The sequence below is a fragment of the Mustela lutreola genome, chromosome 1, assembly GCF_030435805.1.
Source record: "Mustela lutreola isolate mMusLut2 chromosome 1, mMusLut2.pri, whole genome shotgun sequence".
Lineage (NCBI taxonomy): Eukaryota > Metazoa > Chordata > Mammalia > Carnivora > Mustelidae > Mustela > Mustela lutreola.
The window spans coordinates 212,577,279-212,590,225 of NC_081290.1; the positions used below are offsets into that span (position 1 = coordinate 212,577,279).

Sequence of the window (12,947 nt, forward strand, 5' to 3'; positions counted from 1 at the left end):
TAAAAAAAAAAAAAAAAGAGAGATGACGGTGGTGATGGCTGCACAATGATGTGAGTGTCCTTAATGCCAAGGAGTATGCAACTGAAAACGGCTAAAATGCAAAATTTTACATTATGTATATTTTGCCACAATTTTTAAAAATAATCAAATAAAAAATTCTATGTCTGAGCCTTGCTAGTCACAAGAATGTTCATCAGGCGTGGAAAGGAAGTCCCAAGAGCAGCTGGGCAGTGGATGGCATGACCTGATAACCCCCAAGACAGGTGTTCTGTGCGACCAAGTGCACTTCCTCGAGCTCAGAGCACAGAGGCTACTTGTGGGAGCTAGAAAATCCCTAGTGGAGAATAGACAGCTGAGCAGCAGATGATGGTGGAAGGACTAATGATCAGGGGTCTGGGAGACCCTAAGTGCTTAGAACTAACATCACATAACTTCATAGTCCGAGCAAGGGGGCAGCTAACAGGTTTCAGCCGTGGCTACTGGGTGAATTATGTGTCCCCCAAATTTACTTGTTGAAGATCTAAATCCTCATATCTCAGAATGTGACTGTATTTGAGACAGAGTCTTTAGTAAGGTAATTAAGCTAAAATAATGTCATTAGCATGAGCCCTAATGCAATATGACTGTGTCCTTATAAGAAGAGGTAAAGTCACAGACAAATACAGAGGGAAGACCATGTGAAGACACAGGGAGAAGACAGCCCTCTACAAGCCCTGGAGAGAGGCCTCAGAAGAAACCAACTCTGTGGACACCTTGATCTCGGACTTCCAGCCTTCAGAATTATGAAACACCACACTTCTGTCATTTAAGCCCCCAAGTCTATACCACTTTGTCATGGCAGCCCTAGCAAACTAGGGTATGGAGCATACCACCCCACACCGTGACAGCGGCAACTTGCAGTAGCCCATGGACAAGTACCCTGAGTCCCAGTCTGGATTTGCAGTGAAGACAGCTACCATCAAATGGTGGGAAAAAAGAAGAGAGCATAGCAGCTGGGGTGGTAGGTTTCTACCATCCCTTCAGGATGGGGCACGGACACTTCTGTGTCATAAAGAACTTCTGAACATTTTTCAGAACTATTCAATGAACAGAAAAAAACAGAAGACTGGATTCCTGGCACCTGTGGATGCCCAAGTGCCAAGGAGCATCAGGAAATTCAGTGGCATACTGTGTCTTGGGGTCCCAAAGAAACCGAACACACACAGGGGATCCTCTGAGAAGAGGTAAATGGGATGCCGGAGAAGTGAGCCTGCTGCTGCAAAGCCCAGCAATCACTCCAGGTCCATCCAGATGGGAGGGGATACAGGAGAAGGCGGATCAAGCCGCACTTACAACTCTGGGACTTCCTGCTTGTTCCCGCCAAGCTACCGGTAGAAGATGCTTCATTGTTGCCAGTATCTTCAGATGTAGGCTAAAATGGGGTGGGGGGAGCAGAGAAAAGCTTGGTTAGATTTAAGATGTTAAGTCATAAACCAAAAGGTTATCACAAAATAAGAAGTGTATCATGTCCTACATCTTCAATAACTAATGTTAATGAATGTCAGCTAATGCTAACTAATGTCCCTAAAATGCTAGAGAAGATGAGAAGAGACTGTTTGTTCTAGAAGAAAAGGATAAAGACCAGCTATAGTCTTCCCCATTTATCAAACTTTGGTTTTGACTGTGAGCCAGATAGGAGGTATAAAGAGGCAGAGCTGGGATTCTCAAGCCCAGAGAGTTCATCAGAGGGAAGGTGGCAGAGATGAACACGGACCTCATGCTTCCACTGTCTCCAGGGATGGGGCCTCCGATGTAAACACATTTATAGCAAGAAAAACTGAGCCCAGAGGACCTGGGTCACCAGCTCAGGTGATGACTCTTTTGAATAAATGGGTCCCAAATTTGTTTATGAAATAGGCCAAGGGAACCACTGATATTTCCTCTTTTCACAGTAACTACTTCTGTTCACTCAGGAAGTATATGTTGGCCTGCTAAGAAATGCATGAAGTCAAGGGAAAACAATGACATGAAAGTAAAGGCACAAGGAGCACACTTGAGAACTTCTGGTCTAAAAGACTGCTCCAAATACTGATAGGTCCGCCTAACATCCCTCAAAAGTTGCTGATTCGCCGGCCAATTTAATCTAAACTTGCCTAAATGTAACCAAGAGTCCTACCCACGCTGGTTGGTCAAGAAACAGCGACTGAATCTAAACCACATCTGTGTCTGAGATTACTTATGCAGGTGTAGGAATTAGAGAGACAAATCATATTAGCTCATATGCCCTACAATGGTACAACAGTTTTTACCAAGAGACTTAAAACTGAGTTAAGTAATTAAACTCTCAGAAAGCAAAAGGAATGAGGCACTTGCCTCCAATCTTCAGTACTCTTCACCGGCCAAAAATATCTACATGACTCTCTTACCAGGATAAGCACCCCACCCCCCGGGAAGGGAAAAATACGAGAAACCCTGGAAAGACCCAACGTCCAGCGGGAAGATACCCCACTCCTTCCCAGCAGAGCTGAGGAGGTAAAAGCAGAGGAAGGCGGTGTGCATGAAGGCCACCGAGAAGGAGAGCGCGAGGCCCTGTCGGCCACGAGTCCTACACACCGATGGTGATGGCGACTGTGGCCGTGATGGCGGGGCACGGGTGCTACCGGCTTCCGCCGCGCTGGGGCTGCGGGCCATGCCTCTGGCCCTCACGCGGGCGCGGCCACTCATGTTCCCAACGAGCGCAGGGGTACCCTCCAGGCAGCAAGGTCTCAAGAAGAGTATTTTCCCCTCCGAGTCCAGAGGACGAGGCTGTGACTTGAGGTGGCAGTCGCGGCGAGTCTCCGACTCCGACAGCAGGAGACGCGGCGGAGGCCCACGCGTGGGTGGAGGGGCGCGCACCGCCTGCAGCGATCCCGCCTGCTCCGGGGAGCACGTGACCGGGCGCGGGGCGGAGCCCCGACTTCCCTTGACTCGCCATCCCCCACCCCCTCCAAATTTGGCATCTTCCAACACACTGGGTTTTGCCCACGCTATGCCTGGAAGGTTGCATCAGACTCACTTTACTCCGGTGGTCTTCTCTGCTCACTAGTATGGCCAAGCACCTCTTCTGTGCGTAATAGCTGCAGAGCTTTCCATTCTCTGAATTGTTACTTCTGTTGCTATTTTAAGAATTGGGTTTCTCGTGTTTTTCTTTTGATTTGCAAGAAATTTTATCCTTTTTTTTTTTTAACATCGTAAATATCTACTCCCAATCTATCCCCTGTTATTTTTTAACTAGGAAGTCCTTTATCTAACCCAAATCCTTCATTTTGGTATAGTCAAACCTACCTGGCTTGTACTTTGGGGGTCTTTTCAAAAGAACGTTTACCCGGCCCTAAGTTTACAAGGACATTATATGATATTTTATTTTATTGACTTTATAAATTTACTTTTCACATATTATCTTTTATCTTTCAGGAGTATATAAACTCAAGTTTAGAATATGTTTTTCTCTTCTCAGACAAGAAAAGATAGTTATGAGCCCCGGTAACTGTGTCCACACATGAAAAGGGCTGCTGGTAAGAACAGTGTGTTGACTGAGGCATGCAAATCATATTAGCACCTTCACAGGTAAGGGCAAGGGTGAGGAATTCACTTCACAAGCCCGTACAGAGTGAGGTTCTTTAAAGATTGTATTTATTTATTTTATTTTAAAGAGAGAGAGAGAGCAGGGGGAAGGACAGAGGGAGGAGGGAGAAAATTTCAAGCTGATTCCACAATGAGTTCAGAGCCTGACTCTGGGTTCAATCTCATAATCCTGAGATCATGACCTGAGCTGAAACTAAGAGTTGGTCACTTAACTGAGCCACCCAGGTACCCCCAGAGTGAGGGTCTTTAAACCCTGTAGCAGTTTTTCAATAATTGTACAGATGCTCTGATTCTCTTCCTCTCAAAAGGCCAACCCTAATTCCCTCCCATTAAGTATGGGCTTCTCTTCTAACAAATAGAATGTGACTGAGATGATGGTTGTGTCTTCTGTGAGTAGGTCATGGAAGACACACTGTAGCTTCCTCCTTGCTCTGTCTCTCTTAAACCACTTGCTCTGGGGGCTGACAGCAGCCATAGCCTTAGACACTAAAGGACACCATAGGACACTAAAGCAACCTTAGAAGGAGATTTATAGGGTGAGAAACCGGAGGCCTCATGTCAGCAACCAGCACAACTTGCCAGAAAAATGAATCTCATCAAACTTCTCCTCAGAAACCAAGCAAGAGTCCTTGACCAAGTCCTTGACCAAGCAAGAGTCCTTTTGTCCAGAAGACAAAAGAGTCACAGTTTCTGAAGTGTTCAAATAAGAAAAACAGCAACTCAGAATTCTAAAGCCAGCAAACATACCTTCAAAATGAGGGTGAAATAAAGGCTTTCTCAGAGAAACAGAATTCAGAGTCAGCGGATCCATACAATAAAAAATGTAAAAGGAAATTCTTTAAGCTAAAGAAATATGAGTGTAGAGAAACTTGGATCTATATAAAGACATGAAGAGTGCAGCAATAAATAAATGTAAAATAAAATATCTTTTTTTGCATTTTTACTTTCTTTAAAAGATAACAGTCCAGGGGCGCCTGGGTGGCTCAGTGGGTTAAGCCACTGCCTTCGGCTCAGGTCATGATCTCAGGGTCCTGGGATCGAGTCCCACATCGGGCTCTCTGCTCAGCAGGGAGCCTGCTTCCTCCTCTCTCTCTCTCTGCCTGCCTCTCTGCCTACTTGTGATCTCTCTCTGTCAAATAAATAAATAAAATCTTAAAAAAAAAAAAAAAAAGATAACAGTCCAAAGCCAAAAATAGTAGCAATGTGTTGTTACATATGTATATACCCACACAAAATATATATATAAATATATATATACAAAAACAGTAGCAATGTGTTGTTACATATATATACATATACATATATGTATATATACAAAAATAGTAGCAATGTGTTGTTACATATATATGTGTATATATATATATGTGCATGTGTATGTATATATATATATATGTAACAACACATTGCTACTATTTTTGGCTTTGGAGATATATATATAGTTACATATAGCATATGTAAAAATAAAATGTATGCCAATAGCCAAGGACAGGAGGACTTGGGAATACATTATTATAAGGTAACACTATTCAGGAAGCACTATAACAGTATTTGAAGGTAGACTCTAATTAGTTATTGATATATTAATAAACCTTAGGGTATTCAATAAAGAATTATAAGGACAATTATAAATACATAATAAGTCAATTATGGAGGTAAAATAGGATCCTAAAAAATGTTCAATTAACCTGAGAAGGCAAAAAAAAAAAAGATGGAATAGAAAACACCTAGCCATATGGTAGATTTTGATCCAACCATGTCAATAATTATACTAAATATAAGTGGTCTAAATGTGACAATTAAAAGGGCAAGCTATATGCTGTCTATAAAAAAAAGCCTCTTTTAAATATCACACATAGGTTAAAAGAATAGAAAAAAGATATGCCATGTGAATCCTAACTAAAAGAAAAATGGAGTACTTGTACTACTATCTGTTATGGGTGAATCAAGTCCCCCATATTCATATGTTGACATCCTAGTCCTAAGTACCTTAGAATATGATCTGATTTAAAGATTAGTTCTTTATGGAGGTAATCATGGTAAGGTGAGGTCATTGTGGTAGGGTCTACTCCAGTATGACTGGGGTCCTTGTAAAAAGGGAAAAGTTACAAGAGACACGTAAAGAGAAAGATGATGTGGAGAGACAAAAGGAGGAGGTGGGTATCTACAAGCCAACGAGAGATCCTGGACCAGATCCTTCCCTTACATCCCTTAGAAGGAACCAACCCTGGCCCACACCTTGACTTTGGACTTATATCCTCCAAAGCTGTGGTACTTTATTACAGTAGCCCTAGCAAACTTGTATACTGTTAGACACAGTAGACTTTGAAAAAAAGAATATTATCAGGGATGAAAAGGGAAAACTTAAAATGTCATTAAGAACATTCAACAACAGGGGCGCCTGGGTGGCTCAGTGGGTTAAGCCACTGCCTTCGGCTCAGGTCATGATCTCAGGGTCCTGGGATCGAGTCCCACATCGGGCTCTCTGCTCAGCAGGGAGCCTGCTTCCTCCTCTCTCTCTCTCTGCCTGCCTCTCTGCCTACTTGTGATCTCTCTCTGTCAAATAAATAAATAAAATCTTAAAAAAAAAAAAAACATTCAACAACAACAGAATGTAGTTCTTTTCAAGTGTATCTGGGACATTAACCAAGAGGACCATATGCTGAGCTATAAAACAAACTTTAAAGGATTAAAAAAATAGAAATCATACAACATATATTCTGTGACCAATGTAAGACTCAATTAGAAAATGAAAGCTGAAATATTTCCCAAAGATTCCATGTATTTAGAAATTTTATACACACTTGTAAATAATCCCTGGGTCAAAGAGGAAGTTTCAAAAGAATCTCTTTTAATGATCTTATTTATTTATTTGAGAGAGAGAGAGAGTGTGCATGAGTCGGGGGAGGGCAGCAGCAGACTCCCCACTGAGCAGGGAGCCTGATGTGGGGCTTGATCCCAGGACCCTGAGATCATGACCTGAGCTGAAAGCAGATGCTTAACCGAATGAGCCACCCAGATGCCTCAAGAATTTTGTAATTAGGACCAAATTAAACATATGCAAATTTGGGGGATATAGCTAAAGGAGTGTTTTTGAGAAAAATTCATAGCATTAAACACTTTTTTAAAAGAGAAAGTTATCAGATCAGTAGTCTAAAAACTCCCATCTTAGGAATCTAGAAAAAGAACAAAGTACACTCAAAGCAAGAAGAAAGGGAATAATGAGGATGAAAGCAGAAATAGACACACACAAATACAATAAATGGGTATTTGTCAAATTTTAAAGACAACTCAATGAAGAAAGGATCATTTTTTTCAACGAATGGTGCTGGAATGATTTGTTATTTGCAAACAAGGGAAAAATCTACCCATACCTCACACTTTGTATAAAAATTAATTCAAAATGAATGTGGACTCAAATGTAAAATGTGCAACTATGAAACTGCCAGAAATTAGGTATAAAAGAAAGTATTTATGATCTTTGATTAGACAAAGTTCTTATACGCAGTACAAAATGCTGGCAATAACACAGAGCAACTGGAACTCTCATGATGTTGGTGTGAGTGTAAAATGATACAACCACTTCGGAAAACAGTTTGGCAGTGTCACATAGATTTAAACGTGTACTTACACTATAACCTAGCAACCCCACTCTCACTGATCTAAGAGAAATGAACACTTACATTCACATAAGTCGCTGTTCTTGTAGCTGCAATAGTTATCATCAGCAACTGGGAGTGGTCCAGATGTCCTTCAACAGGTGAATGGACAAGCAAACTGTGCTACATCTATTACTCAGCAGTGAAAGGAATGAAATACTGATGGTCACAACAACGTAAATGAATCTCAAATTCATGTTGCTAAGTGGAAGTAGCCAAACTCAAAGGGTGACACTTTGAAGAACTCTACTTCCATGACATTTTAGAAAAGACAAACGAGAAGGATGGAGAACAGATCATTGCCAAGTTGGGATATAACATGATGAAATTTATGGGAGATGGAACTCTGCCATGTGATGACTATGGTAATGGACATACCCTCTAGGATTTGCGAAAACCCAATGAGTATATCATGAAGATTAATTTTTTTCCTCTATATAAATAAAGAAGAGAGTAAGTAAGCTAAATATACCAGTTTAATGACAAAGATGGTCTGGCTAGATAAAGAAAAAAAGCTTTTTAAAGGATACATTTTAAATACTCAGATGCAGTAGGTTGAAAAGAAGGGGGATTAAAAAGATACCATGAAAAGCGAAGCAGAAAAGAGCTGGAAATGCTCTCTTACTGTCTGAGAAGGTAGACTTAAGGCAAGAAGAATTATGACATATTATAATACATTACTGGCCACATAATAAGGACAATGTCAGTTTAATAGAAAGATATAACTCTTTAGTGTTCATCCAATCACTTAGCCTCTAAATATAGAAACACAGAAATCCATTCTCATGGGCATGAAAGATCAAACATGAAGTCTGAATTTGTGTCCGGGGTTTAACCTGCATCTATAAAAGGGTTTGCCATGTGATATGTCATTCAAAATTCAGTATTCAGGAGCCCAGTGGCCTGACTGTTCAGAAGCTCCATCAGTGAAGGCCCACAAGACTGTGTGTGTCAGTCCATGTTCTCTTTTCTTGTCTCACTCTCTCCTTCTCTTTGACTATTGATAACTGCAGACCCTATGGCTCAAGAAGGCAGATGATAGCATTCACAGTGTAGAGTAATTGAAAGTTTAGAGCGAAAACTATGAAAGCGAGAGAGCAGCAGAAGTATTGAGATCCCAAAGACAGGCTGCAACAAAATCTCTGGTTGACGCTGAACTGTGTGTGTGGTTGTGGGACCCTCAAGAGAAACTGCTGAAAACACAGTGAGAACCAGACGGATCCTGGTGAATTCTACAAGTCCACACTTCAACTCATGAATTCTTCCGTTACCACAAAGCTTAGACAGCAGAAAGCAAAAACCTTACTGTTTTGAGGTTTCTAAGGTCAGAACGTGTGGTTGGGGTCCATCTGGAAATTTAGAGGAAATACCAAGAATAAGGTGACCACAGAGACAGTGAGGGCCAAGAAAAAGGCGACCACAGAGGCAGTGAGGCCAAAATGGGAGTAGAAACTGTTGAAATCCTTGGTTGGCCACTAAATTACACAGATGTAGGGATAGATCCTTGCTCAAGATTCAGGATAAAAATGCAGCAACTGGATACTGGAAAATGGAGTTGACCCACCAACCGTCGCACATGGCAGGGGATCCCATTTCACAGTGTGGTCCAGGCAGCTCGACCACTTTCTAGGAAAAAAAATAAAGGCAATCCTCAGAGAAATAAAATAGGTTCCAGATTTGCTAAAACATATCTCTGATGCCCACTTTTAAATTAAGTATTATCAGACATGCAAAGAAAGAGAAATATGTGACCATTTATTAAAGGCAACAGAAATGTATTACCAGAAAAAAAAAAAAAGTATTCCCAGCATGTCCCAATATTGGATTCAGCATTCAGAGACTCCCACATGGATCTAAAAAATTCAAAGAATTGAATGAAAACATGTTGAAGGAATTAAAGGAAATCTTGGTATTAAAGAGTGAACAGGCAGGAAATCTGAATGAAGAAATGAAAAGTATAAAAAGGACCAAATAAAAATTCTCAAACTGAAATAAAAATCCAGTGGACGAGCGCAAAAGATGATCTTGGGAAAGCAGTAAGGTTGAATAGAAGTCCACAGAAATTACCCAATCCAAAACACACACACACACACACACACACACACACACACACCAGAGAGGAAAAGGGAATGAAAAATAAATCCTTAGAAACCCATGGAAGAATACATAAAAGGCAATAATAGGCAATAGACAATCATTCAGAGTTCAAAAATAAGGAGGAAGGAAAAGAGCAGAAAAAAAAGTTTGAAGAAATCACATTTAGAAGGCCCCAATTTTAACACACAGATCCAAGATGCTCAATACACCGAAAGAGACCACCAAGAAGACCACCCAGGCACATCTCTCTTCAACTGATGGAATAGGATAGGGAAAAAAATCTGAAAGCAGCAGGAGATAATAATACCTTATGTATAGGGTGTGGTAGTTTGAAAATGTTTGCAAACTCTAATTTTCCTCCTTTCCAGGGGTCCAACTACTTCCTTTCCTCTTGGGTGTGGACTGTATTCAGTGACTCACTTCTAACGAATAAAGTGGACGCCATGTTGCGTGACTTTAGAGATTAGGTCATAAAAGGGTCTGTGGTCTTTTGCTCTCTTCTTTTTGCTCCTGTGTTTTTGAAGAAGCCACGCGCCATGTCATAAAGATGTAGTCCAAGGCCAGGGCTTCCAGCTAAGAGGCCAGCAAGGAACCAAAGCTTCCAGCCAACAGCCCCATGTGTGAGCTTGAGCACACATCCGTTAGCCCTGGTCAAGCCCCCTCATCATTGCAATTCCAGCCAACCTGTTGATAGTAACCCAATGAGAAACCTCTAGCCAGAAATACCCAGCTAGACTGTTCTTAGAATTCAGAACCTCAGAAATGGATTGAGACAATAAATGTTCACTGTTTCAAGTTGTCTTTTTAAAAAATAATTTGTTACACAGTCGTAGGTAACTATTACAGGATTTGGTGTCTGGGAATGGGGTGCTGTTGCAAAAAAAAATTAAAATGAGGTCGTAGCTTTGGAATCAGGCAGTACTTTGACTTCAAAGTCAGAGGCTGGACTCTGAAGAGAGTTTTTAGGAGAAAACTAGATTTACATAAATACCCCAAGTTTTCAGTAAAAGGGGAAAAGATAGTATAAGTGAAAGGAGTCCCAGAGAGCCTTAAAATTCTTCTGTGACTGAAGACTCAGGGCAGGACTGCGAAACACAAATACAGCTATGGGATGGGTGTAGGATAACCATTAAAGAAACTTCAAAGAGAAAGCAGGCTGAGACACTTGTGCAGCTGGTAACATACGCCATCCTTCATGGAACAAGATGGATCCCTAAACATGCAAAACTAAGGTCCTAAGTGTGCCAAGAGCCTCTGGTCCAGGGCTGGGGGATGTCTAGGCTCTCCTTGTCCAGTCTTCTCCCTGGGCTCTTACATGGTGTTGTCTTCCCACAGGAAAAAAGGAAGGGGCTTGATGCTCAGCTGCAAGCGAGTTTGGGTCAGGAGGTTGATCCCTGAGACCCTTACGCCCATGGTCAGGGTAAGGTGGGGGAGGCTCGCCCACCCCATGGTTCCTCCTTTAGTTACCGCTCTGAGGTTGGACCACATCCCATTTTTGTTCTAATCCAGGCAGTGACAGTGCCTAGGGCTCTGATGGTTCTCTAGGGTTCCTAAAGGTGAGACCCTGGAGGGCCCGGGGTATGGGAGGGGTTTGGACAGAGGGGACACAATGGTGTCATGGAGATTCTTTTGAGTGGGACATTTTGGGCATTTAATGGACTGCTGAGCATGTCAACACTTGTGTGACCGGGATGCCTGGGTAGCTCAGTCATTTAAGCATCTACCTTCAGGTCAGGTCATGATCCCGAGTCCTGGGATTGAGCCCAGCATCAGGCTGGCTCTCTGCTCAGCGGGAAGCCTGCTTCTACCTCTGCTCTCCCTGCTTGGGTGCATTAGCACGTTCTCTCTTCCTCTCTCTCTGACAAATAAATAAATAATTCTTTAAAACAAGAACAAAACCCTTGTGTGACCAACCTGAATTCGTTTGTGATTATTTTTTCCTACAGTATGAGACAGCGGCCTTGTGTCAGGCTGGTGATGCAAGATTTGTTCCTACTCCCAGCACATGACTTCCAGATCCCCTGGCTTCTCTTTTTGCCACTGGCATCTGGACATGTCTGTGTTCCTATTAGCATGATGCAAGGAGCTAGGGAGACTGGCCCACCTCTGCCCACGAGGACCCCCTCCCCACATTGACCTGCATGTTTCTTCCCTCATCAGCTTTCTGGTTCCAGCAGAAGAAAAGCCATGCTGTCTCCCTCCCCGTTTTTACTTCATGTCCCACTAAATAGTAATGTCCTACTTCCCTATTTAAAATAAAAATCCAATGGGTGCCTGGGTGGCTCAGCTGTTTAAGTGACTGCCTTCAGCTCAAGTCATAAGACTGGAGTCCCAGGATTGAGCCCTGCTTTGGGCTTTCTGCTCAGTGGGGAGTCTGCTTCTCCCCTGACCTTCCCCTCTCATGTGCTCTCTCTCATTCTCTCTCTCAAATAAATCAATAAAATCCTTAAAATAAAGGTCTGATATGAGTTTCTTTTTTCTACTTCTTATTACATGCGGTTGATGGGTTAATAAAGGAGAAGATTCATAAAGTTTGAGACAGGAAGTAAGGGGAAGCACTGAGAACCTTCCAGAATCTGCATGTTGGAGGTGCTGTGTTGCCAGTGGGGACAGGAGAGGCTGAAGGGAGCCTAGCCTGGACAAGGCCATGGACAAGGCTGAGTGGGCTTTCCCCACGGTCACTCTTGGGCAGGGTCATCTTCTCTGCTTCTTCGTCCCTGTCCCTCCAATAGAACCTTGTCCCACTAGGACCTTGATCAGAAGGACTAGGACATCATGGGGATCCTATCCTGTTTCCAGGTCCCTGAGCAGCAAGAGGTTCGTGTAGCTCGGTCAGCCTATGTTCAGGCCTGGGTCCAGCCCTCAGCCTCTCTTTGTGTCTTTATATTTTGCTTCTGTGGGTTCTTTTGGATTCTGCCTCTTCTTTTTCGTGTGTAGAGTTCTGGCCTCAATTCCTCGGGGCTTCCCCCATCTCTCACAGCAGGAGGAGTCATTCTGCCTGTGATTGTTCTTACCAATCCCAGGGAACCCCTGCCCACAGGCCTCTTGTAGCTTCAAGAGACTCATTTTCACATTCATCCAGGTCTTGCCTTCCTTCCAGGGCTAAGTCCTGGGTTATTTGCTCCATTTTTACCAACCTTTTTTTTTTTTTTTAATAATCAGATTCAGAAATTAGTAGAAAGGAGGGATCCAACAGTTTTCATCTTAATTGACTTCCTCTTGGGTTGCTACCTTCTCGGCAGCTTGCCCCCTTCCTCTGCCCTTCCCTCCAGTTATTCAAGTGCTGGCTCTCATGCAAACTCATGAATTTTTTTTTTTTTTAAGATTTTATGTATTCAGCAGAGAGAGAGAGAAAAAGAACACAAGGAAGGGAGAAACAAACTCCCCACTGAACAGGGAGCCTGATGTGGGTGGAGCTTGATCCCAGGATCCTGGAATCATGACCTGAGCCAAAGGTAGACGCTTAAGCGATTGAGCTAGCCAGGGGCCCAAACTCATGGGTTTATAAGAAAGAGTTTAATTTAGATTCACAGTTGGTTAGAAAATAGGACCCATAGCCTACGGTCATCTTTTCTGAAGAAAGAAATGTAA

The 12,947-nt window shown here is 42.5% G+C and overlaps 1 protein-coding gene across 1 annotated transcript in view; it reads right to left on the reverse strand.

Moving 5' to 3' along the window:
* Window positions 1–2,721, reverse strand: part of PIWIL4 (piwi like RNA-mediated gene silencing 4) — a 46,092-nt gene extending 43,371 nt beyond the window's left edge. The window contains exons 1-2 of the mRNA XM_059186213.1: window positions 2,593–2,721; window positions 1,333–1,411 (exon numbers count right to left, since the gene is read on the reverse strand). Of these exons, the coding sequence (XP_059042196.1) occupies window positions 1,333–1,411; window positions 2,593–2,703 (190 nt within the window). The 5' untranslated portion in view covers window positions 2,704–2,721. The remainder of the gene's footprint in view (window positions 1–1,332; window positions 1,412–2,592) is intronic.
* Window positions 2,722–12,947: the final 10,226 nt, after the last annotated feature.